This window comes from Mytilus galloprovincialis, chromosome 8 (assembly GCF_965363235.1).
Source record: "Mytilus galloprovincialis chromosome 8, xbMytGall1.hap1.1, whole genome shotgun sequence".
In the NCBI taxonomy this organism is placed as follows: domain Eukaryota; kingdom Metazoa; phylum Mollusca; class Bivalvia; order Mytilida; family Mytilidae; genus Mytilus; species Mytilus galloprovincialis.
Genome location: NC_134845.1, coordinates 10,614,776 through 10,642,332, shown reverse-complemented (window position 1 = coordinate 10,642,332; position 27,557 = coordinate 10,614,776). Strand labels below are relative to the sequence as shown.

Below are 27,557 nucleotides of genomic sequence, written 5' to 3'. Positions count from 1 at the left end.
TCATTTGATTTCTCCCATTGGAAACTCCAATATTGTTGTGGACAACAACTTTTAGAAGGAATGTGTCTGGATGGGGCAACTTTTTATCTGGTTCATGTAAGTTTGTGGAAGGACAGCTGAGTTTGAAAATATAGTTTGACATGGTTCTCTTGTTCATTGCTGAATTTATTCACATATAAAAAAAATAATCTTTAATTGAATGTGAATGTAGTATAAGTATGAATGTTTGACTACTAAGCACTTTACATTAAAGTCATTGAAAGACCCAAAACAGCAAGCAAATCAAGATGTTGAAATTACACAATAAATAGTAGTCTTAGAATTTAGATAAACAAGACTAATAATGATCACTCTGCTTTAAAAAAAATCCTAAATACCTGCCTGTGTGTACATGATGCAAGCCATGCAATACATAGTATGTATAAACATCATGTGAAGATCATAAAGATCATTCATCTGGGAAAAGTATACTGCCAATATAGTATGTATGTACCAGTTAAAATCAATATTAGATTATCAAAATGCATGCCATCAACATCTAAATATGTAAGAAAGGTTTATAATGTGTATAACAGAACATTTATGAAGGTTATTAACGGCAACAAAACTTAAACAATAAATAAAGGAAGTGCCAATGAGACAACTCTCCATCCAAGTAATAAATTATTAAAGGAAACCATTATAGGTCAAGGTACAGCCTTCAACATGGAGCCTTGGCTCACACCAAACAGCAAGCTATAAAGGACCTAAAAAAATACTAGTGTAAAACCATTCAAACGGGAAAACCAACAGTCTAATCCATATAAAAATATTTGCCAATATTTGATTAATTCTCACTTGGCCTATTACAAAAAAATAAGTTAATTATTAGTAGTATATGTGGCTGGGTTTTTGTCGTGCCTGCCACATTCGACACAGAAAGCTTCACCTAATGAAAGTGATACAGCAGCAACGTTAGCTAACTTTGTAAAAGCTTTTATGTTTTAGAAGGTGGAAGACTTGGATGCTTCATACTTTGTATATAGATGCATTATGTTATGTTTTCTCTGTCACATGTCCGTTGTCCTTGACCTCATTTTTGTCGAGCCTGCAACTTATGTTGCAGAAAGCTCGACATAGGGATAGTGATCCGGCGGCGGCGGCGGTGTTCGCTAACTTCTTTTTCATGGTTCATTGGTCAATGTTTAGTTTTCTTGATTAATTCTATTCCTTTGAGACTATAAGCAATTAGCAATAGGTCAACTATATTGGGTGTTTGAATGATTTGAAGATGTACATGTATTTCTCGTTTGGTTTATTTGCCCTTGAACTTATCTTCTTGGATCATGTTAAATCCATGTTATAGTTGTAGTAAAGCTATTTATTAAGGAAAATCTAGATTCAACACAAAAGTGTATTATATGAAGCAGTGAGGGGAAAATGTTATACGAGACATCAGATTTGCAGGCGCGTAGCTACGCTTACGTCAAAACGCCCGGTTGTACACTTGAATTTTGATAACAAAAACATTATTTCAATCTAAAAATAAAAAGAACTGGTCACATAAGCCTAGTGCTTATTTCTTCGATTTCCCAATTGAAGGGAATAAAAGGGACGAAATACTATTTTAAACCAAATATCAACAGAGAATCCAGAGCATAATGATGAAGTATACTTTGAATGTTCCTGTGTTTTTACGGATAAATAATTTTTTTATTCGCAGTTTTAAAACAAGTAGTTACAATTGGGGTTTTACACATATCACTTACTTTGTCAAACGTACATTGAATGTTATGAAACTTCGGAAGAAACTTTTTTTTTATTAATGTCTAAAGCAAAAACTTTGAAAGTATTTTTTTAGTTCGTTTTTCAGTTCTATACTGACAGTCTGGGAATTTCTTTCCATGATAAATTTATGAACCTCCATAGGTTCTCATGAACATTGGGCAAACGTTTATATTCAAGATCGAGAAAAAAATGTCTAAAGAAAATATATGATTTGTTTAAAGTAAAGTGAAGAGACAGAAAGGCATTGTATTCAGTAAACAAAGCATGCGTTTACAAATTATTATCTGAGACGTATCCTAAAGTTAGGATGATTTAGGTGTCATAAAGGTCGGACGAAAAGTGCGATATGTCTTAAGTTAAGAGAGCTTCGAGAACACGACTAAAGACAACAAAGTGTCAGAAGATGGTCTTAGGAAAAGTCTTAATCCTAAAATAGCTTCGCATGAGAACACCATCTCAGGTTATACCACAGGACTCGTTACGAATTCTTATATTGCACCTGAACATTTCTGAAAATTAATCATTTCATGTTCATTAAAGACGTATTTTTTTTTTTGGTCAATTGAATGCTTTACCCCATGGCTTCTTTTAAACATATTTCAAAGTAATTGGTTTGGACACTTTCTCTCTGACCACTATGTTCTAAATTAGCACAATGAATGAATTAAACATAACAAATAAAACATTTAGTTTCTAAAGTATGTTGCTATAGATGAGTTTTATTAATGACAGGAATCGTATCTCATTCTCGATAACTCGATATTTTTTTTTTTGTTTAATTGTTTCAGATCAAAGGGGCAAATCTGTTTGAAACAATTATCTTTCGTGTTTTTCATTTAACAAAAATTATAGCAATACACTAACCACAATGACAACAAATATACTAATAGGAATACACTTGTCAAAACTTGGTTCCCTCCTAGCACTTACATAGAATAGCAAACGGCCGTCTCCCTAATGCATAGATAAATTAATAGTCATCCTACCCTACGGGGTACTCGAAATTCAGTTTTGTACGGAACAAAAGTGAGTTTTGTTCAACAAAACTGAGTTCAGTTTTACAAAATTTGTAGCATACTACAAATTTAAAATTTTGTCATACAAAATCATCTTTCAGTGGACAAAAGTTACTTTTGTCATGACAAAATTCATTTTTGTATCACAGAATTGACTTTTGTTACCTAATTTGAAAATTGGTCCGGGCGACAAAAGTCAATTTTGTATGCAAATTAGTTTAGTTTGGATTCTGAGAACTAATTTGCATACACAATCGACTTTTGTGACACAAAACCAATAAAAATTGGGCGCGAACGTGTAGGGTGCGAAAGTGAAAGGGTGCGAACGTGAATGGGCGCGAACAGACCCGGATTCATTCCTGGGGCAGTATGATTCTTTAAGATTGACCTACATGTATAATTAACAATGTGTCGTCCTAACACTGATGCCATGATTACTAGTATATCAAATAAATGGCTTAAAACCAAAAATTCAAACGTCATTGCCTCAATGGTATGTACACAAGCAACTGTCTAAAATGTGTTGGAGGGTTAAACGTTATAAGCACCTCAGACCTCAGATCAAAATTGTATGAGTCTAGTGTATATAAACTTTTTATTCCTGAGGTCATACTACTATTGTTATGCCCCCACCATATTGAGTTTTCTTCTTGTTTTTTTTTTCTGTAAGTATGTCCGTCCCTTACTTGTACATGGTACGTCCATACATCCCGAAACTGATTTCTGTTCTCTTACTTTAGTTTGCCTGAACCAAATTTTATGAAACTTATACGCAATGCTTATAACCACAAAACATAAGACAAGTTTGAATATTGATGGCGTCACTTTTACCATTCTAGATGTAAAGGGGTGAAATTTTCAGTATACCCTATCAAGTATATATAATATACCCTTATACATAAGTTTGACTTGTAGCTTTCTTCGGTTATACATTTATCACGTGAACATAAAAATGGTCTTTAGAATTAGAAGTATAAACAAGAATGTATTCATAGAACACGCATGCCCCATCTGCACTATCATTTTCTATGTTCAGTGGACCATGAAAATGGAGTAAAAACTTTAATTTGGCATTTAACTTAGAAAGATTAAATCATAGGGAACATCTATAAAACTAAAATAACGAGGTCCAATTTATCAGCAGTAATTAATATTCCCATTAATTGATAAGTTCCAGGTCGACGGGTTCAAACAGAAAGATTTTGAAAGCAGAGAAAACTGTGCATCCTATAATCGGTATGACTCATGAGATGACAATCCTCTATAGTACTAAAATAACTTAGTCCAATTTGTCAGCCGTCATAGGATAAAAACGACAAATCAAAGAATTCAATTTTATATATATCCAATAAAGGACAATGGTGTTGATGAAAAATTACACCACTTCAGACCCTTTTCTTTTCCACAACATAATTAAAATTGCCAATTATACTTACCAGGTTCAGGGTTGACCGAAGTACATTTTGTATGAATGCTGCTTTTTGTAAATTTATTAGGGTGTAAAAGCGTTGACCGAAGTACATTTTGTATGAGCGCGAGATCACCGATGCATTAGAAAAGTTATTTCACAATTTACATGCAACAAAATGGCATTATTTTTCACCAAAAGCAGATAATTTGGAGCTTTTTCAATACAATAAACATTTTAAAAGTAATTGATTATTTTGGTCGATTCTTGTACCACATTAAAAAGTAACAACTAATAGTGTGATAAATAAAATTTTTAATGAAAAACAAATGTTTCAATTTTGCCGATTTTTTTGTACCCTCGAGCCTCCTTAAGCTTTAAAATTGTTTGCAATCACTCTGTCCATCTGTCTGTCACACTTTCCTACATCGCACGATTATACAAGTTTGCTGTAATCTGAAACTTGATCAGCTTTATGGAAGATTCCTTAGAGCTTGGCATTTCTGCGACTTTGTACAGTGGTTCGGAACACATTGAAGGTGTGCATTTCCACCTTTTCATAGCTTTTGGTTTGATTTTGAAAAAAAGGGTAGATTAAAATTTGTGTTAACTATTATCCGCATTTAAAATTTGTTGTTAAATTAAATTGGGAAAACAGTTCTCGAGACTGAATCTTAACTGTTTCTTTCCTGCAGTTCACAAGCATGTTATTATTAGCTTTTTGCTAAGGTTGCTATTTGTCTAGATACAATATCAATGTGTTTGATTTCTTTCTTTCCAAATTATTTAAATGCGAGATTAATAGAAAGATAATCGTTCAATTATGCTAGTTTTTAAATAATTTGGATTATTGACTAAAATTTGCTAACATATTGATACGATTCATAATTTTATTATAAGCCTTGTTGCAGACATAATTTCAACCAACAATTTTCATTTCGTGTTTTTTTTTTTGTTAAAGTAATTATAATGAAAGAAGATATTCGTTAGATCAATTTTTGGCAGTACTTGAAAGAAGTTTTCTGAGAATTGATATGATGTTTCATATAAAAAAAAATCTGTGTCATTTTAGATCACAAACCGTTAAGTCTATCATAATACAATGTTTGCTTTTTTTGTGTGCTTCGCTGTCATAATTTCATTAGCAGGGACAGAGAAGTGTTCCTTGGAGGATACCTTATGCAGTTTGTGTGGTAAACGTCAAGTGTCCGACGAGCATCCTGACCTAACTGCACTGAGGAAAGCTATAAAAGTCAATAGAAAAGACATTGATGTGCAAAAAAAAGAAATTCAAGGTATGACAAATATTGCGTTCAATTCACAAATATTTCATTTTACGCTAAAATTCCTTGGATATTTTTTTTCAAAATTCGCTCGGTTTTAAAGGGGGCACTTGCTGTCAAATTCATGCTCACCGATTTTACTCAATTTCTTAATTTTATCTATAACTATGTTAAACATTTATCCAATAAACAATTTACAGAGTATGGGCTCAATAATTTGTAGCTTTGTTTCGTGTGTATTACAGTCTAGATGCCATCTAATTAATTATAGAGTTGACCTCGTAAAACCTCCGATGAGCATATAAGGTAAATAAACATAAATATAGATATAAATAGATAGAGCGAACTCTTGGAATCGGATTTTTTTAATTTCATATTATAGATTGAAAATATATGTTAATCATCGTTTTTACCTGTATAAGAATGATTTTTGTCGATCGAATAATTCAATCAAATCACGTCTAACCTTTGTTTCACTTTCAATATTGAAATTATTTTCCTTTAAAAAAAAAGTTAACTTTTATAATGTGAAATGGGTATACTGTATTATTGATGGTGAGACGTTAATAACTTATCATTGTATTGTTTAAAAGACTAATCACGCACGATTCATGTGTGATCCATCTCTAGCTAAGGGGTTAAATTGAAGTTCACATGATTACGGATTCAATGAGGTTGAATTACTCACTTGCAAGTGAATAATTTAAAATCTTCCATGTTTCTTTTTTTTTTAATTGAACCATGATACTTTCTGCTAAAAGCGAATTATTATTTCACTATTTCACTTTCATTGATGATTGAACAAAATAAATCCTATTTCATATGTTTTTATATATCTCGTAGTTAGTGCCCCTTTAATCATTAGGTATACAAGAGGCGGATCCAGAAATTTTACAGGGGATGTCACCTTAGCGACCATTCAAAATAATTGTTTTTTTAAGTAGTTACAAAACAAAGGGGAACCGATGCTTTAGATTGTTGTAGTGTACTTGTCTCGATTAATGGCAAACGGTGGTTTGTACCTCGTCATGTGAAAAAAAGACATAACTCAGTGACTGACATTTGTATGTCTTGCTTCTCCGCTGAGTACACTGCCTATATAAGAAAGAGCAAAGACCGGTTCTCTCCGAGTCATAAAAATGTGTCCGGGTAGGGTGGCAAGTCTTCCTGTGTACTTGTGACACGCAATGTTAACAATCCAACCTTCAAGATTTCCATTCATATCAAATAACCTGTTCTCATCCTGAAAATGCTTTTAATTTGTCTAATTGATCAATGATGACGTCTAAGTGTAAATCATAATGCACATGCTGATAATTATTAATTCATTTAGTCGTTTTTGTCTATTATTTAACGCAAAACAATCCAAGGAACACGATCTATCTATAAAATTTTGGATGGTCAAACTTGTTACATTTCTTTTCATGCTTTTAGTTACCAACTTTGACAATTCCTCATTCTAGAGTCTACTCTTTCAATAAGATTTTGTAAATAGGGACTAGTCTGCACTACTGAAGTTCTGTCATCCTTTTGCAAAAATCATAAAATCGGAACCAGTGAAAGTAATTTGAAGCTGTACCATTGTACTTAGTTCACGTATTTCTAATTTGAAACTGGATGTAAACGCCAATTTAAAACGAAAAACACTTTAATTGGTATTGATTGTTTAGCTAGTTTTTCTAGTCGTTTACCCTTCTATCCTGCAGATTTGAAAGATAGCCATAGTCATGTTGCATTTTTTGCTTATATGAGCAATAACTGGAACCAACTTTCTAAACACAAAAGACTTGTTTATGATGTAGTGGACTTGAATAATGGGAACGGATATAACAAAGCCAATGGCGAGTTTACAGCGCCATCTAGTGGTCTGTATGTGTTTCACGTGTCTACTGGCGCCCATGACAGATCGTATGCTTCAGTTGAATTGGTATCGAAAGGTAAAATAAGAAACATCGGCTGGGCTGATTCTGGGGATCATACTGACAGGACTTTTGCTACCACAGTAACCCCTCTACAGCTGAACAAAGGTAATGTTGTGTATACGAGAACTGGAAATGGTAATGGAGGAAAGTTTATAGAGAGTAATTCTTACATCAGGACGAGCTTCTCTGGAGTAAAGATCAATTAAAAAGAGTAATAAATTGATTCTATCATCTAACATTGTTTTACTTGAATTGATTGGATAAAAATAGCGTATAGTTTGGACCAATAAAAACAACTACGCACTAGGAGCATCAATTGCGCCCCCACCCCTGGCGATCTTGTCTTTGTGATAGATACACGTATACTCACCACTTTATAGGGTTATTATGGTTAAAAAGGTCGTTTTGGACATGAACACATCAACACGAATTAAAAATTATAACAAAGGTTAAGACGCGATCTTCAACAATAGAAACGTGTTATTTCTGTAGCAAACTCTTAATCTCTAATCTATCAATATAGCAATTTGACCGTCACCAGGGACGCTCAAAACCAAACATATGTAGAGTCAATTATAGCGAACAATTAAGAGGTCTTTTCTTTTCATAATGTAGAATATATGCTTGAATAGATGTAGAATGCATTTAAAAAATAGTTTAAGTTTTAAGTCAAAAGCGCATACAAGTAATTCGCTAACTTGAATATGACCTTGACTTTGACCTTTTGACTTTGTCAATGTAATTGTTCCAAGATATCGTTGCAAAAGACCTAATAAGTCTAAGACCTTTTGTTTCAGGGTTCAGCCTAATTTTGTCTTTTAAAAACCATTAATGGTGGTCATGCCACTCTCAAATATTAAATAAAAGAAAATGTAACAAAGTTGTGCCTTAATGTCCCAAACATTTTTCACTATTCAAAAGTTTTGTAAGTATATTGGTTTAGAGATATCCTATAACATGTTGTTAGGTCAAGGTCAACCCTTAAAATAAATTAAAAGTCAATCAAACACTTTAAAAAGGGCAAAGAAACACAAAGTTCACTATCTTGGACAGAACCTTGACCTTTGACCTTCTGGCTTTGTTCATTTCATTAATCCAAGATGTCATCACAAAAGAGGGACGAAAGATACCAAAGGGACAGTCAAACTCATAAATCTAAAACAAACTGACAACGCCATGTCTAAAAATGAAAAAGACAAACAGAAACACAATAGTACACATGACACAACATAGAAAACTAAAGAATAAACAACACGAACCCCACCAAAAACTAGGGGTGATCTCAGGTGCTCCGGAAGGGTAAGCAGATCCTGCTCCACATGTGGCACCCGTCGTGTTGCTTATGTGATTACAAATCCGGTAAATAGTCTAATTCGGTAGGTCATATTCATGAAAGGGAAGGGGATTGTAGTTACGACGTAAGGAACATATCCGATATCATTTGTGAAACGGTTAGTCCATAACGGTCAACCAACTCGTGATGGCGTCCGTAAAATTTACGAAGGGATGATTTCAACTTCACCATTTGGAACTCTTGGTATAATAGCTTCCTTGTGAGAAGCAAACCTCTATCAAGAAAATCATGATAGGAAATGCAAGCACGGGAATATCACAAAACAGTCGATTTGTATACGACCTTTGGTTTAAGAGGTCAAGTTAATTTTGACGTTTCAGAAACTGTTAATGGGGGTTATGCCACCTAAAGAACGGTAAAATATCTTCGACTACTCTAAGTGAACTGGTTTTTGAGTTTATCCCATAACAAACGGTAATATTATAAGTTTAGGTCAACGAAATAATTTGGTATATATACATGAAATACAATATTACAATTTTATTGTCTCTACCGCTCAATAATGTTAAAGAAATGCTGCCTATTGAAATAATATATGATTTAAGTACAAAAATTGCTACTTCCAGTTTACTCAAGGTCACTTCACTTCCGGTTGATATTCTGTAAGGTGCTGTGTCACGTAAGTTTCTATATTTATTACGGTTTCTAAGGAATAGTAAGTACATGTAGAAGCAAAAGCAAAGCATTAAAACATGACTTTGACATTTGACCATGACCTTATATTCAATTTAGAAAGACTTAATCAAAAACCAATTACTCAGAGAACAGTTGAACGTCTGTCCACCTCAACTCCAACATTTAAAAAATGATGTTAAGGATATCACATAACAAGAATCGAAGCAACATCGTTTGAAACAGAAATACAACACAAAGTTAAACGGATATTTATTTTTAAAAGCAATTGATAATCCGGGTTAAAATGTCATTTCAAGTGTCAAGACAACTATCCACAAAAGAACAAAATGACACAGACATTAACAACTATAGGTCACCGTACGGCCTTCTACAATGAGCAAAGCCCATACCGCATAGTCAGCTACAATAGGCCCCGATAAGACAATGTAAAACAATTCAAACGAGAAAAATAACGACCTTATTTATGTAAAAAAAATGAACGAAAAACAAATATTTAACACATAAACAAACGACAACCACTGAATTACAGGCTCCTGACTTGGGACAGGCACATACATAAATAATGTGGTGGGGTTAAACATGTTAGCGGGATCCCAACCTTCCCCCTAACGGAGACAGTGGTATAACAGTAAAACATAAGAACGAACTATAAAAATCAGTTGAAAAAGGCTAAACTCATCAGATAGACAAAAATACAAGTGGGCGTGGCCGGGTATAGTTTACTATAAGCCGATACAAAAAAAATATGGTTTCTTAATATTTTGTATAAACGAGGGAGATACCGCTTCCGGTATTAACTGATAGCATACTTGACACTGATTCCAAAAATATATGGTTCTATATATTATCTTTACATTAAAAAAAGTACTAAAAAAGGTCAATGGAACAAATGCAAAATGTCTCTCCACGAAAAATGAGAAAGACTTTATCATAAAATGATTAAAAACCTATTGTTTAATAAACAATTGAAGGTCTTTCGACATCAATTTTCTATATGATTAATAAGAAGCTACTTCTTGTTTTCTTAAAGTTACTATTGGCGCTCAAGCATAGGTTTCTTAAAACTGGTTGAATAAAAATATGGTCAGTATATACTTTTTGTCTGAAATATAAGAGGCAATTTGATACGTCCGGTTTAGAAAATTAGCAAGTCTGGTCTAATATGTGAGCTTTATTTACACTGCTTCCAAAAATATATGTTATCTATATAACAATGAAACAATGTATCTCAAAGAATAGGGCTATGTTTGACTATTAAAAAGAAACGGTTTCTAGGATCTTTTCCATCATATAATTAAGAAATAATTCATGGAAGCCATAAATTATTGGAAATTTACACATGGCCTGGGCCGTGATATTCGAATTTTATCCTGAGCGTTAGCGAGGGATAAAATTAACGAATATCACGGCCCAGGCCATGTGTAAATTTCCAATAATCTATGGCTTCCATGAATTATTTCGATTCTAATAGGACAAATACGATCATTAAAAAACTGAAGCGAACTACAAACTAAAACATTATGGCATTGATGACAACACCTTAAAATGGATAGAAGATTTTCTCACATCTCGTACACAAACAGTGATCATTGATGGTGTTCAGTCAGACAAAATAAACGTAACATCTGGTGTTCCCCAAGGAACAGTTTTGGGTCCGATCCTTTTCCTTGTATACATAAACGACTTTAACGAATACATCAAACACAGTACCCTCAGATTATTTGCAGATGATAGCATAATTTATAAAACAATACGAAACAAAGAAGACACACAAAAACTGCAAGAAGATCTCACATCAGCTGCAAAATGGGAGAAGGACTGGCTCATGTCATTCCATCCAGACAAGTGCTCAGTCCTTCAGATAACAACTAAGAAAAACCCATTAAATTTTGACTATACTCTCCACCAACATGTACTTCAAAAAGAAACATCCACAAAATACCTGGGAATAACTATACAAACTGATCTCAAATGGAACAAACATGTAAACAATATCACAGCTGCAGCCACACAAAAGCTGAACTTTATTAAAAGGAATCTAAAAGTCAACTCAAAAACAGTCAAAGAAAAAGCATACATTGCACTAGTAAGACCAAAGCTAGAATACAGCAGCTGCGTCTGGGACCCACACACCAAATCTCAAACACACCAACTTGAGATGGTCCAGCGCAGAGCAGCAAGGTACACCTGCAACAGATACCATAACACCAGCTCAGTCACTGAAATGCTACAAACTCTAAATTGGGCAACACTTGAGAAAAGGCGAATTAGAACCCGCATCATTTTCCTCTACAAAATTATACATCATCTTGTTGCCATATATCCGACAGACCTACTTACACAATCTGATACAAGAACACGACAACATTCACATATTTACTCTTTCAGACCCATACAAACCACTAAAGACTCATACAAGTACTCATTCTACCCTAGAACCATCTTGCAATGGAACCTTCTCCCAGTAGCTGCAGTTCAATGTACTACTCTTGAAAGCTTCCGAGAACAGATTCCAATATCTGTTCTCAATAAACATCTTAACATTTAAATAAATTCCACAATGTATATAGTTTTAACCAAAATGTATAGTACAAAAACAGAAGAAAAAGAAGTTATAAATGTTGAAATTTTTATTTTTATTTTTGTATTTTTCACTGTAAATAAAATGTATATCCCACGCACGCGCGGCATAGTAAAATCAGTGCCCGGCACGTTATCATCAGTATGTTGATGGAGTGCTGAATTATAAAGAAGAAGAAGAAGAGGGTGGGTATGATGTGTGTGCGGCTGTTCTTTTTTACTCCCTGTTAGATAAAGCTCGAACATTCTAATAAATCCGTAGTTTGCATGGATTATTTCGTGAACAACAGCCGAAAAAAAATCTGTTTCATTCTCAAAACCAACAATTGCCATTTTTATTTACATGTTTTTCTCGTAAGCTACCGTAAAATCCAAAGTTGACATTTAGTAACTAAGGAGCCGCCATGTTGACTTGCTGAAATCCGTAAAAATGCGAATAATGCAATAGAATAGAAAATCAAACAAATCCTACCTTGAGAATCAATTTTAATACAATAGTAAACGAAATTTAAATGGTTCACGCAACAGAAAACTTTCAACTCGTTTCATTTCATTTGTATGACGTCATGTTTTGAAATGACTTTGATAGCGCCAAATACATGAATAAACTTTCGCGGAATTTTATTTTATTTTTATTTTGTTGGTTTCTCCAAGCTGTTTTGCATTACTTCTTTTTATAATGCATCCGAATAAGAATAACAGTGATTTTGTCTTTTTTAATTGCAATTTTTAAAACAATAAAATCGGCAAAGGGTTTGCAAATAGGTTTCAATACATGTGGATTTACGTGGGAAGTATATATTGTAACAGCCATTATTATGTACATCTCGGAGTCTGCGCTAAGTATAGATATATCGAGAATTTTATCACAGTGTTGTTTACAAAGCGAAAGAAGCACGTCATATTAGAATTGCAAATGGCTACTTTTTATCATGTTTTATATGTTTTAAAATTACATTGTTTGTCAATTTCCGCAGGTTAAGTATATTTACTTAATAGAAAGATATGTGCCTAGGTATGTGCATATAGGAATTTGATATGAGAAATCAGATACATTAAATTATCATGAACCTTTCAATACTCATGTTTGTTTTCATTTGGTACAATTATTTTGTCTAAATTTATTAATACCCTATTGATTTTATCAGAACTAGAACACTCTGAATCACTTTTATCGACTATTGTAGAATATCCATGCTTCTCAAAGCTTTGTACCATTGGTTGAGTTTTGTGACGTGCTATGTGAGAAAAGGAAAACGGAGAAGGACTGTGCAAGTTAACAGAATAAACGATATCAAAACTGTGATGCTAGAACAAACAAATGATTTCCCTGTTGAGTCCTTCAAGATAAAATATAGAGGTTTGGCTAGCCATAAAACCAGGTTTCAATTCACTACATTTGTACTTAAAAGTCCTGTACCAAATTAGGAATATGGAAGTCGTTATCAAGTAATCCGTTTCTCTGTATATTGATGTTTGTTTTTGTTGCAGTTTAATGTTTCTGTTGTTCATTTGTTTTCATCTAATAGAGCTAGATGTCGTGTTTCCATCAGCAATTTATGAATATTGAACAGCGGTATACAACTGTTGTCTTTATTTCTAAATCCTTGTCTAAGATAATTCCCACAACTGCTTTAGATGACAAAGTATACTGGGAAACGTGTATCAATCCCAATAGTTTATGCTTTGATTCTTTTATCAAACAAAGCAAGTACCCTTTCGAAAAGGGTATTTTGATATACCATGCATCCACAAAACACATTTTTTTGTTACTGAAACTAGTTTTAAAAACCTCAAAAAAGATGCTTATAGTTAAGTACATAGTTATCAAAGGTACCATGACCATAATTCAGTAAGCCAGACGCGCATCTCGTCCACACAAGACTAATCAGTGACGCTCATAACAAAATATTTATAATGCCAAACAAGTAAAAAGTTGAAGAGCAATGAGGATACAAAATTGCAAAAAGTTGTGTCAAATACGGCCAAGGTAATCTATGCCTGGGTGAAGAAAATCCTTAGTTTTCGAAAAATTCAAACTTTTGTAAACAGGAAATTTATAAAAATGACCACATTATTGATATTCATGTCAACACCGAAATGTTGACTACAGGGCTGGTGATACCCTCGGGGATGTCCATGCCTTAGAAGGATTTAAAGGATAAAGGAGTTAATCTCTTCTTCAATAAACACGATACTGTGTGTTGCCTTTAATAATGTTTGTTTTTGTACATAAACCTTAATGATTGATATTTTTAACCAAATGTTTCGCAAAACGGCCTTTTATAAACAAAACTTCAATAATCCAGTTTTCAACCCATAAAAAGAAAAATCACAAAAAATACTCAGAGGAAAATCGAATCGGAAAGTCCATAATCACTATTGGGAAGCTGAAATCATCTCTTTTGTCGTAAAATTTTGTTTTCAACCGACCCTCATAGTCAATCACTAGATAAAAATCCTAATCAAGTGGCAAAATCGAGAGTTCAAACACATCAAACGAAGGGATAAAAACTGTCATATTCCTGACATGGTACAGGCACTTTTAAATGTAGAAAATGGTGGATTAAACCTGGTTTTGTAGCGCTAAACCTCTCACTTTGATGACAGTCTCATCAAAATCCGTTATATTTACAATGATGCATTAACTAAACAGACACAATAAATAAAATAGTCAAAATATTTGTTCAGCAGTCATCATCGTGTAACAATTTTAAAAGGAACAATTTAACAGAACACAAAAAACAGCTGTTTACCAGCCCATTAAGCGTTTAAATCATTTCAATAAGGTTGCAAGCATGTGTCATACAGGACAATACTTCAAAATTATTTCAGAATATTGGGTGAGGTATCAAGCCAGAAGCAATAATGCACTACAGACTACTTTGAAGAAAAAACTAACGTTTGTGTCTGTATTTGCAATTAAAATTACATCACTTTTAAACATTCAACACTTAGGTGGCAGATACCAGTTTTGGTGTACCAGAACATGTGTCCCACGCAGAAATTTTGTTATAGTTATGTATTGAGGTATATAATTGCATCATGTGGACTGAAAAAATAGATGAATGTAAATTCTAAGCTATTGTACTACACAAGTAAGTAGTTGCATACACAGGTTGGGGATTTCCTTCACATATAGGTCCAATAGAATATTCTGACATGTGATGATAGCTAAGGGAAAAAATAATAAAATGTTTAAAAAAATATACTTCAAAATTGCATGGGTTGAAAACTTTCCAATAAACTACTATTCATTAAAACAACTTTTTAGAAAAAATATGACACTGCGAAAGTCTTACGACAGGGCAGAAAATAATGAAGATATATTAACCTTCAAGTTCAGACCATTTTTAGCCGTGTGTTATTTGGGAGGATTAAACTCGAAATTTAGACGACATTTTACACTTCTGATACCCGACTATGAGGATATAAATATATTTTTGTTCCGGCGAAAACAAATAGAGTTATTTCTCTTCATACAACTGCTTTTTTCGTCCACCTTTGTATTCATTGATGCGTTTATATTTTTTGGGTAATTTGATAGCATAACTAACTAATAAGAATGTCTAAGCTTTTATTTTTTTTTTGTGGTTCATATTACTTGATATGTCTTTTATGGGCCATATATTTTAGAATAACAGATATTTGTATTAGTATTGTAGACAAAAATAGTTTACCTGATTTTCCAGTTGTATAAAAATAATCTGGTTTTTCCAATGACGGATTTTCCACAAGTTAAGTATAGAATCGAAGTTAAAAATATATTTGATAGTCGAAATTTGATTTGATATAGTTCTTATGTCTTTTTTCTGGTTAGGAATAATTTGATTGTTTTGAGATTCTGCATTTATCCTGCTAAAAAATCAAAAGCTCGAACACATCAAACGAATGGATACCAATTGTCATATGTTGACACTAAAATATATTGTTTTAATTTTAAAAATAGAACAAGAATTCTCAGTTGCCATCTATTCTTGACTATAAATCCGATTATCAAAGTATTGTAATCAGTGAGATGCAGGCTTTGTGTGTTGATTATAATTATGTTTAATGCCCATGCCATTGAAAGAACTTATCACCACTCGCTTAAAAACCGAAATTTCAGGAATTTCATTAATTATTTTGTCTTGACGACTGCTTCTACCAAGAACACTACTGTCAGCATAACATAAGTTAAATAACGACAACAGTAGTATACTGATGTCCGAAATTCATAAATCGATTGAGAAAAAACAAAACCGGGTTACAAACTAAAACTGAGGGAAACACATATAATGTAAGAGGAGAACAACAAGACAACATAAACACTAAAATGCAATACACATAGAAACGACCTATAATATTTACAATGGCCATTTTCCTGACTTGGTACAGGACATTTTAAGAAAAAAAAATGGTGGATTGAACCTGGTGTTGAGGCTAGCCAAACCACCCGCTTTTATGTCAATATTTAATATAACATTAAAATGACAACATTACATGACAGGACTACAATACAATTCAATTCTTTATTACTTTGAGCAAATGATGCTCATCAGTACAAATATAATATATATGCAAATACAATATATCATAAATAAATACATAAAACATACATAACTGATAAATGAATACATCCGAAGAGAATAGTTATCTATATTAAGTATTGGATTTTGTCTGAAGCTTGGTCCGTTTCTGTGTGTGTTACATTGTAGTGTTGTGTCGTTGTTCTCCTCTTATATTTAATACGTTTCCCTCAGTTTTAGTTTGTTACCCCGATTTTGTTTTTTGTCCATGGATTTATGAGTTTGAACAGCGGTATACTACTGTTGCCTTTATTGGTAACTTATAACATGTCTGTTCTACGTTTAAATGCACGGAAAAGAAGTTTACAAAGGTTACATATGTCTTTTACATTTTTCTGTGCTCAGCAACTGTATAAGCTTAAATGACGATGAAAGCTTATAATAATAACAAACAAATGGAAGAACATACAAGACAGAGAAACACACAAATAAACACTACAATATAACATTACTACAAGCTAATAGTTATTAAGATACCAGGCTTATAATTTGATACGCCAGACGTACGTACGGGGCATCGAATGGGACTCGTCTGGTTTTGTACTCGAAATTCAATTTTGTATAAAGAAAATGAGTTATGTTCAACAACTAGAGGCTCTAAAGAGCCTGTGTCGCTCACCTTGGTCTATGTGAATATCAAACAATAGACACAGATGGATTCATGACAATATTGTGTTTTGGTGATGGTAATGTGTTTGTAGATCTTACTTTACTAAACATTCTTGCTGCTTACAATTATCTCTATCTATAACAGTACTTTCTGTGGAAAATGTTATTGAAAATCTTCAAATTTTAAGAAAATTGTTAAAAATTGACTATGAAGGGCAATAACTCCTTAGGGGGTCAATTGACTATTTTGGTCATACTGACTTATTTTTAGTTCTTACTTTGCTGTACATTATTGCTGTTTACAGTTTATCTCTATCTATAATAATATTCAAGATAACAACCAAAAGCTGCAAAATTTCCTTAAAATTACCAATTCAGGGGCAGCAACCCCATAACGGGTGGTCCGATTCATCTGAAAATTTCAGGGCAGATAGATCTTGACCTAATAAACAATTTTACCACATGGCAGATTGCTCTAATTGCTTTGGTTTTTGAGTTATAAGCCAAAAACTGCATTTTACCCCTATGTTCTATTTTTAGCCATGGCGGCCATCTTGGTTCGTTGGCCGGGACACATTTTTTAAACTATATACCCCAATGATGATTATGGCCAAGTTTGGTTAAATTTGGCCCAGTAGTTTCAGAGGAGAAGATTTTTCTAAAAGATTACTAAGATTTACGAAAAATGGTTAAAAATTGACTATAAAGGGCAATAACTCCTAAAGTGGTCATCTGACCATTTTGGTCATGTTGACTTATTTGTAGATCTTACTTTGCTGAACATTATTGCTGTTTACAGTTTATCTCTATCTATAATAATATTCAAGATAATAACCAAAAACAGCAAAATTTCCTTAAAATTACCATTTCAGGGGCAGCAACCCAACAACGGAATGTCTGATTCATCTGAAAATTTCAGGGCAGATAGATCTTGACCTGATGAACAATTTTACTTGGTGTCAGATTTGCTCTAAATGCTTTGGTTTTTGAGTTATAAGCCAAAAACTGCATTTTACCCCTATGTTCTATTTTTAGCCATGGCGGCCATCTTGGTTGGTTGGGCGGGGCACCGGACACATTTTTTAAACTAGATACCCCAATGATGATTATGGCCAAGTTTGGTTAAATTTGACCCAGTAATTTCAGAGGAGAAGATTTTTCTAAAAGATTACTAAGATTTACGAAAAATGGTTAAAAATTGACTATAAAGGGCAATAACTCCTAAAGTGGTCAACTGACCATTTTGATCATGTTGACTTATTTGTAGATCTTACTTTGCTGAACATTATTGCTGTTTACAGTTTATCTCTATCTATAATAATATTCAAGATAATAACCAAAAACAGCAAAATTTCCTTAAAATTACCATTTCAGGGGCAGCAACCCAACAACGAAATGTCCGATTCAACTGAAAATTTCAGGGCAGATAGATCTTGACCTGTTTAACAATATTACCTCATGTCAGATTTGCTCTAAATGCTTTGGTTTTTGAGTTATAAGCCAAAAACTGGATTTTACCCCTATGTTCTATTTTTAGCCATGGCGGCCATCTTGGTTGGTTGGCCGGGTCACCGGACACATTTTTTAAACTAGATACCCCAATGATGATTGTGGCCAAGTTTGGTTAAATTTGGCCCAGTAGTTTCAGAGGAGAAGATTTTTGTAAAAGTTAACGCAGGACGACGACGACGACGACGACGGACGACGACGGACGCCGGACGCCAAGTGATGAGAAAAGCTCACTTGGCCCTTTGGGCCAGGTGAGCTAAAAATGAGTTCAGTTTAACAAAATTTATGTTCAACAAAAATGAGTTCAGTTTAACAAAATTTGTAGCATACTACAAATTTAAATTTTGTCATACAAAATCATCTTTCAGTGGACAAAAGTAACTTTTGTCATGACAAAATTCATTTTTGTAACACAGACTTTACTTTTGTTACCTATTTTGAAAATTGGGCGACAAAAATCAATTTTGTATGCAAATTAGTTAAGTTTGGATTCTGTGAACTTATTTGCATACAAAACTGAGATTTTGTCACAAAATTCAATTTTGTGGTTATTTTTGTGTAGAAAAATTTGAGTTTTGTTAAACAGAAGTGTAAGTAACACAAAAGTCAATTTTGTGCCACAATAGTAAATTTTGTGTCACAAAAGACGATTATGTGTACACAAAAATAAACACAAAATTGAATTTTGTAATGACAAAATTCATTTTCGTAGACAAAATTCATTTTTGTCATGACAAAATTCAATTTCGTGTTTATTTTAGTGTTGACAAAATTGACTTTTGTTTTGTGTTTTAATTTCCTTATCAGGTAACAAAGTCAATTTTGAATGCAAATACTTTTATTTTATGCATACCTGTTTGACATGACAAAAATGAATTTTTTCATCACAAAATGTCATCACAAAATTGAAGTTCTCTTAAAACAAGTCTGTATCACATAGTTTTGTAAGACAAAAATGATTTTGTTACAACATTTGTTACACAAAATTAATTTTGATTACAAAAAGTTCAAGTCCCATTCGGCGCCTCGTAAAACGTGTGTTTCGTCTACATAAAACTCATCAGTGACTTTGCTTTAGATACTACTTTTGGAAAATTCTAAATTTCTATCACAACTATGTTTAACTTTTTGAATGTCAAAAATATTGTAGCATGTAATTTATACTAAAGTAATTACTTTTCATTAAGTATAAAAAAAAACCCGATCACACAGACATCCTTCATGTATTCGATTATCGATTAATTTAGTTAGTAATCGTGCCTATCACTACTTGGCATATTAACAATCAATAATTGATTTCATGATTATTCTTTAAATATGCAGATAAAAAATCAATAAAAAATTTCAATGAATATTCCAATAAACATAAGCTTAATAATTACAATTAATCAAACGTTGTCATGGATAGTAATTAAGATATACAATATATACAATATTCAATAAAATTAATATTATTTATTTTGTTAAAATGTCATATATTGATAAACAGTTTAACAATATATAATTACACATATCCGCAATGTTAAAAAATCAATACCCAGCCAAGTTGTCTTATGAATGACTGTAAATATACATGAGGTATTCAAGATGAAAGACATGCATTGGAAATCATAATGATAAAGTTGAAACATGTATGACAACAGGATCAAGTTTCATGATCCCAGTTTGATGCAAATTTCAAATCATGTATTCTCTGTACCTTTTCACTGTGTATAAATTATGTAGTTTACTATCAATTGACAACAAAACGGAGGAACGAAAATATAGCTGGTAAAACGAATGTCAACTATAAAAACAAATAGTTTGAAAAGCATGATACATTAAAAAAATTGCTAATCTCCCAGAAAATAGAAGGCCCTAGCAGTTTACTTGCTAACATTTTTTTTTATAGGAATTTTATTTTTTTAGTTCGGAGTAAAAAGGAATTAGGTATGTTATATAAGTACTATCATTTCAAAAAAGAGGAGGCCAATTTTTGCTCAAGAAAATTTTTTAAAATGTCTCATTATACTGAGAAATACATAAACAAAACAAATTTTTAATGAGATAATATTTACAATGTAATGACATCTAAATAAGACAAAGAGGAAAATGATGATGTTTTGAAGCGTTCCATGCATATTATCTCCATAGAAGATTGATTACAGGGAAGTTTATATGCCTTTATAATTTTCATATTCCTTCTGTTGGGAGTTAGGTATCATATCATTATAAAATACACAAGAAAAACATAATCCGTATCTTGCCAAGAACTGGTTTTAGAATAAATGTGTTTATTTCCGATGCAAAGACCAAATAAGTGAATTAATATCAAAGCCAAAATATGCCATCTTAAACGACCTGACAACAGTATCATAACTGTTCCCCTTCCTAATTAGGGGACGACGTCCCCTATAACAGTAGAAAACTCAATTAAAAAAAATACAATTTTCAATGTACTAATGAACTTATAATCATTAACTTTTATTTAACTTTTTTTCCCAGCATTTGCACTTTTTCTTTCTATTTCCTGGTCTCGTTTGTCATGAGACTTTAAGTAAAATAGGACCAACATCTGAAACTTTATGGTATTTCCGGTTCTTTATTAACAAATTAAATATGTTAGAATTAAAAAAAATAATCTTCCACTTTCTCAGGTAACACCTGCCTCATATTTCAAGTCTAAGGTAAATGTCGACATTTTTGTGCTTTGTAAAGATTATAACGATAAAAGATTCGGTGGAAAAATCTGAACGTATAAAATATCTGCATGTTGATTTACGAAGGATGTCCTTGCATCAATGAAAACATTTAGTAAATGTTTTTACTTGTTTGTGATAACAAAAATTCTGGTGTAATAATTGTTCAAAGAATTAAATCTAGCAAAACTAACAATTTAATAGCTTATTTTTTATGATGTGATCTTTTTAACTTCTTTTAAATACAAAGTGTTTCTTAGTAGCTTCATCATTGGCGTTTACACAATATTCATCACAGTGACCACATTATTAGACATAATTGCTTCACAACTCTAATTCTTATACGAACACACAGCCAACATGTCGTACACTTTCTCAAGTTCTATAAAGAATTTAATGTCACATTTAATCATATGTTATTAAATCATTCATCTTACATCTTCGTCGCATCGAATCCTTATTTCTTCTCGTAAAAAAATATATGTTCAAGTAAGGAATACAACACTCGTTCTTCAATTGATCTGATCATGCAATTACTTGATCCATTCACTGTATGTTTCATTTAGTAAAGTTGGTAAAGTTTAGAACCCCTTTTATGAATATTTGCGAAAAGGGGAAAATTATAATTGATTTAAAGGAAAATCGCTATCTGTTTTATCTATTATAACATTAACGTGACAAGTAGCTTTCGGTGTATCACTTAGTTCACTGACCTCATGACAATGACCGACTTTCTCCACTTTATCGGAGGAAGCAGCATGTTCATCAATACAACGTTTCAATTCGATATCACATGTCTGTTGATCTTCATCATGACTTCTCTCATTTTCTTCAACACACACTGGAGCTCCAACTTTTGTATCCATGTCCCAAATCTGTTTATAGTCAGATGAATCCGATTTTTCACACTGATTTTCATTCTCTCCAAGTATAGTAGTTTTGAATGGTGTATCGTAGCTTAGTGCATTTGAATATGTGTCGTTGGGACTATGTTTTAAGAAATCAGATTCATTCTTATTCTTTAAACACTGTTCGTCATCGACCTTGTTATAATCATGTTTATCTTGATCAGGTACAATTGTTTGGTATGGATTAAGATACTCAGAAACCCTTTCACCATTATTTGAACTAGAGCTGTCGGAATCAATTATTGTAGAATATCCATGCTTCACACATTCTTGTGCCATAGGTTGATAAGGGTTTAAATAACCATCATTTGGAAGAGGGTCGCTGTTGTCATCTGACAAGCTACCAGAACTTTCATTTATTTGATTTCTTGCAGGCTCTGACAACAGTATATCAAAGATACTTGATTCATCGATTGTTTCGTAAATTCCATCACCTCCCTCAATTAATACACTAAGTGCCGGTATATCATCGTCGTTTGGAAGTTGCTCCAGAAAAGCAGCATTTGGAAACAGTCGAGTATTTACATTTCGCGTTTTATATCGACGTAGAAGGAAGGTACAGAATAAAATAATAAAAGACATAACTCCTGCGCAGACAGAATAAATAATGATTTCTCTCCTGTGAAGTCCTATAAAAAACGAAAGACGTGATAAGAGTAAATAAAGTTCACCGCAAGCTGAATAGCTGATGAAGAAAATTAAAATGCACTAATTTATAAAATTGCACTCCCAACAAAAATATGAAAAAATAAAATTAATTTATGAAGTCAATTGAGTAACCATATATTTTAAAAATGTAATACACTTGTATTTGTTATTTGTATTTTTATCCATCTGATGAGTTAAGCCTTTTTAATTATTATGTTGTACTGTTACACCACTGTCCCAGGTTAGGGGAATGTTGGGATACCGTTAACATGATTAACCCCGACACATTCTCTATGTATGTACCTATCCCAAGTCAGGAGCCTGTAATTCAGTGGTTGTCGTTTGTTTATGTGTTACATATTTAGTTTTCGTTCATTTGTGTACATAAATTAGGCCGTTAGTTTTCCTCCTTTGATTTGTTTTACATTGTCATTCCGGGGCCTTTTAAAGCTGACTATGCGGCATGGGCTTTGCTCATTGTTGAAGGCCGTACGATGGCATATAATTGTTAATTTCTGTGTCATTTTGGTATCTTGTGGAGAGTTGTGTCATTGGCAATCATACCACATATTCTTTTTTTTTTTTTATATTTAAAAATATATAAAACTCGCATCTATTCGCCTAAATGACTTGTTAAAACTGTCATACTCGTGCGAGTATAAAGGAGAGTTGTGTTCATATAAGATGCAATGGAATAATCAATCATCCCATGTGTAATCCGTTAAAGGAATTGAATAACATTCCGCATCTTCCATGACATTTTGGAAGGGTTTCTAGTTCAAATGATATTTCCAGAACGAAAAGCAGTAATGCTGTCTGAATAATTGAATACCGGGCCATAATTATTTGCGATTCTCTCAGAAATCACGAAACGGCTATAAATGTTATTCCGAATTCAAACTTCTGCTGTACAATTTAGAAAATCAGCAATTTCAGTTTTAAGAAACTTATTTCATGAAAGGGATTCTGCAATCCCTTTTATATTTTGGTACAGTCTCTGTGATCAAATTTCTTCACCAGGAATGAATTGACCTAAATTGATTAAAATTATTAGAAATGAGGGAAACTTTGAGTCATCTACTATCGAATTAAGATTTTATAAATTTTCGTCGTCTTTCATCTTTCTTTTTCAATTATTGTTTTGTTCTAAACTATGCCAGTGGTAAACTCGATTAAATTGTTGCACATTTTCAAATGTTCGTACCCTTTTATTAAAAGCTATCTTAAGTTATAATTCTTTCTGATGGTTTAGGAAATCATACCACCTCCTTTTTAAAAAAAAATCTACGTTATGTTTGATTGCACATTTATTTACTTTGGAGATTATATTTTGTATCCTTGGGTCCCTTGCATGTGAATATTAACTTGTAAAATGTAAATACATATATTCTCGCAAGCTTTTTATCTTTTATATAAGATTCCAGTTTTGTCATTTTGAAGTAAATAAACTTGTCTGCAGTTGGGTTTCCCTTTGTATTACTTGTTTGTATTTTGTGTTTTTATTTGTGATTTTTGTTTCTACATACCTGGAAAAATTGAATGTTCATCTACGGTAGACTTTGTTGAATGAATTCTTTGCAGCCTTGTTGGGAGCGTGAATATTTTGTCTGTTATGCTAAATTCGTCGTCTGGAATAAGAAAAAAAAATAATAAGGTAATACGAATAGATACGAAAAAACATATTGCAGGCGTTGGCAATGGTATCAGGAAAATAATGCAAGAAGCGAACAATAAGAAAATAATGTAAAAAAAACCATTAACAATATAGATAAAGAGCAAAAGCAAAAACTAGTCAACCAATTTGCAAGAAGAATTAGAAATACTATGGCACACAATGACGGTGAAAACAATAACTTTTAAATTGACAATTAATCAATTGTGAAGTAATAGATAAGTCAAATCATTTAAAAAAGAATTCTTCGAATGTAGATTTGTAAATGCAGGAGACCACAGCTACACAATGAAGAGTAGAGAGTTGATTGAATGTTGTTCAGGGAAATACTTTACTATAATCTTATTGATTGCGGAGCATTGTAAAACGGATTTCAGTGGATCTCTTTCATACATGTACATACATGAGATCATCTGACAGAAGGGTAAACTGCTTCGAAATATGCCCTACAATAGAAATCAGAGATTGTGGTATGAGTGTCAATGAGACAACTCTCCGTCCAAGTATCAATGCGTTAAAAGTGATCGATTATAGGTCAAAGTAAGGCCTTCTACACAGACTATTGGTTCACACCGAACAGCAAGTTATAAAAGACCCTAAAAATAGTGGTGCAAATAAAGTCAACAATGAAAACCAACGGTCTAACCTATATTAAAAACGAGATACGAAAAACACTCATTAATCACATCAATAAACGACAACTAATGAACATCTCTTAGGACAGGTTGAAAAAATGCAACCTATTTAAACGTTTTAACAGGCGTTAACCTTCACCATAACCTGAGATAGTAGTGCAACAGTGAACATAGAAAGACGCACTTCCTATTTTAGTTTGGCCTTTTTAATATTTTTTTCATTCGAGCGTCACTGATGAGTTTTATAGACGAAATGTGCGGCTGACGGAAATAAAGATTTCAATTCTGGTATCTATGATGAGTTTAATTATGTTAATAACAATGGCTAAACTAATTAAAAAAAAAGACATACTGACAAGTAAATGTACACCGGACGAATGAATATTATCTATGCCATAATATAAGTATAATATAAATAAAAACGGGAAAGATGTAAGAAAGACAAATATAGCATTCAACAAAATGGCGTTAAATAAAATTAAGTACTTAGTCTATGAACAAATCTAGCATACTTAAAGTTAAACTGTATTCAGTTGAAAACGTTAAAATATTGTGTAGTCTGTTATATATGCTTTAAGGGAATTAAGTTACACTTCCACTCTTTAACGTGTTAACATTCGAATAGTTTGTAGTATGGACGGTATTACATGTATGAGCATCTTTTTAACATTTTATTTTATTTTCAGGCTACAAACCAGAACTGTTGTTTGAATAGCGAATCGACACTATCCGCGATTCTCTCATAAATCATGATAGAGACTATAAACATAATTCCGAAGTCAAAATTTTGAAGAAACTCATAAAAAAACATCAATTTTATGAAACAGAATCTTTTGGGTTTCGATTTGAGTTTTGTGTTTTTTGTTTCAACATACCCGGAAAGATTGAATTTTCATCTATTTTTGACTCTGTTGATAGCGTGAATAATTTTTCTGCTGTGCTAAATTCAGCGTCTGGAATAAGATTTAAAAGACAAATAAGTACATAAGAAAAGATACATTTATAAGGAACGTTTCGGTGGATACTGCGATATTTTGTATAAATTCTAGAAAATATACTATACCGACCCATTAATCACAATGGAATAGCCGAGGGGTGATTTAAAGAGGCAAACGAGTCAATACGTTTATTAGAGAAGTCATCAATGAATACACGAGACAACTACTGCTGCACAATGAAGAGTAAATAATTAAGTGGACGTTGTGGAGCAAAATACTTTACTGCTATCGTATGGAATAAGGAGCAATGTATAACTGATTTTAGCGGATCTTTGTCATACATATGTTCATAAATGAGACTTAATGATAGAAGTGCAAAATATTCTGATGCCAATCAATGAATAATATAGTGCTAAAGAAGATTTCCCGGCCAACCGAAAAATTAATAAGAATTTCAAGAAATTAAAGGGAAATTGAAATCTTGACGAATAACGATTACGATCTCACTTAGTTAATGATCTTTTGAAGCTTTCTAGAAAAAATATTATCTGATTGTATTATTGAAATAACTTTGTTTTGTTTTTCAGTACATATCTTGGTTAAATTGGGCATTGAGAATTTTCCCTTAACAGTTCAGGAGGTATTGTCATTGATTGCTTTAACAGTGACACTTAATGCCGTATTGGCAGCCTCGCGTTTTTAATTGTTTTTAAAATAAATGACTAAACATGAATCGATATCATTGATTAAGAACGAATATGATAGTCTTACGTCTTACGTCTATTAATACATATATTTTTACAGTCATAAGGTCATACAATATATCCATTGGCGTGTCCTAATTGACAGTTAACACTGGGAGGATATCGTGAATATATAGGTAGCAATTGGATATCAACTGGTTTCAGTAACGGATCGCACTTTGGTCTTTATTACTTTTTTATTCGAGTTTCACCGATGAGTCGTTCGTAAACTGAACGCTTGTCCGGGGTGTACAATCTTAATTGTGGTATCAATAATGAGATTATTCCTGGCGTCGTTGCTAAGTACCACAATGCGAGTCGAGACATATTACACTGAATTTTACAGATTGCATTTGTAAAAGAAACAAAACTGTCCTAGATTAATTGGAGATTTGAGCACTCGCAAAATATTCCTATCCTATCGACGTTTTATACCTGTCCGAAGCCCGCAGCCTGTAATCCGGTGGTGTATACACTATTATATATTATTTTATTATTGCAGGACCGGTAAATGCTTAATGATAAAATGGGTTTAGATCATTGTTAAAGTCTGTTTGTGGACGTAAATTATGAACCACATTTACATTTGGATCTTGAATTGATAATTGTCCTATTTGAAATCATATTTAATCTGATCATTCTTACATAAAGACGAGATGATAAAATTCTATGACAAACATCCT

General features: G+C 32.6%; 1 protein-coding gene across 1 annotated transcript; it reads left to right on the top strand.

Moving 5' to 3' along the window:
- Positions 1–5,265: 5,265 nt before the first annotated feature.
- Positions 5,266–7,632, top strand: LOC143043107 (complement C1q-like protein 4). Its single transcript, XM_076215569.1, has 2 exons — positions 5,266–5,486; positions 7,181–7,632. Exons 1-2 carry the CDS (start codon positions 5,294–5,296, stop codon positions 7,600–7,602), a joined length of 615 nt encoding a protein of 204 aa, XP_076071684.1. The 5' UTR covers positions 5,266–5,293; the 3' UTR covers positions 7,603–7,632.
- The last annotated feature ends 19,925 nt before the right edge of the window (positions 7,633–27,557 follow it).

What these genes read in the sequence shown, in the direction of transcription:
- LOC143043107 (XM_076215569.1), top strand. Translation starts at nt 5,294, where the DNA reads ATGTTTGCTTTTTTTGTGTGCTTCGCTGTCATAATTTCATTAGCAGGG. An exon ending in GCAAAAAAAAGAAATTCAAG is followed by an intron (nt 5,487 to 7,180) that starts GTATGACAAATA and finishes TCTATCCTGCAG; the next exon opens with ATTTGAAAGATAGCCATAGT.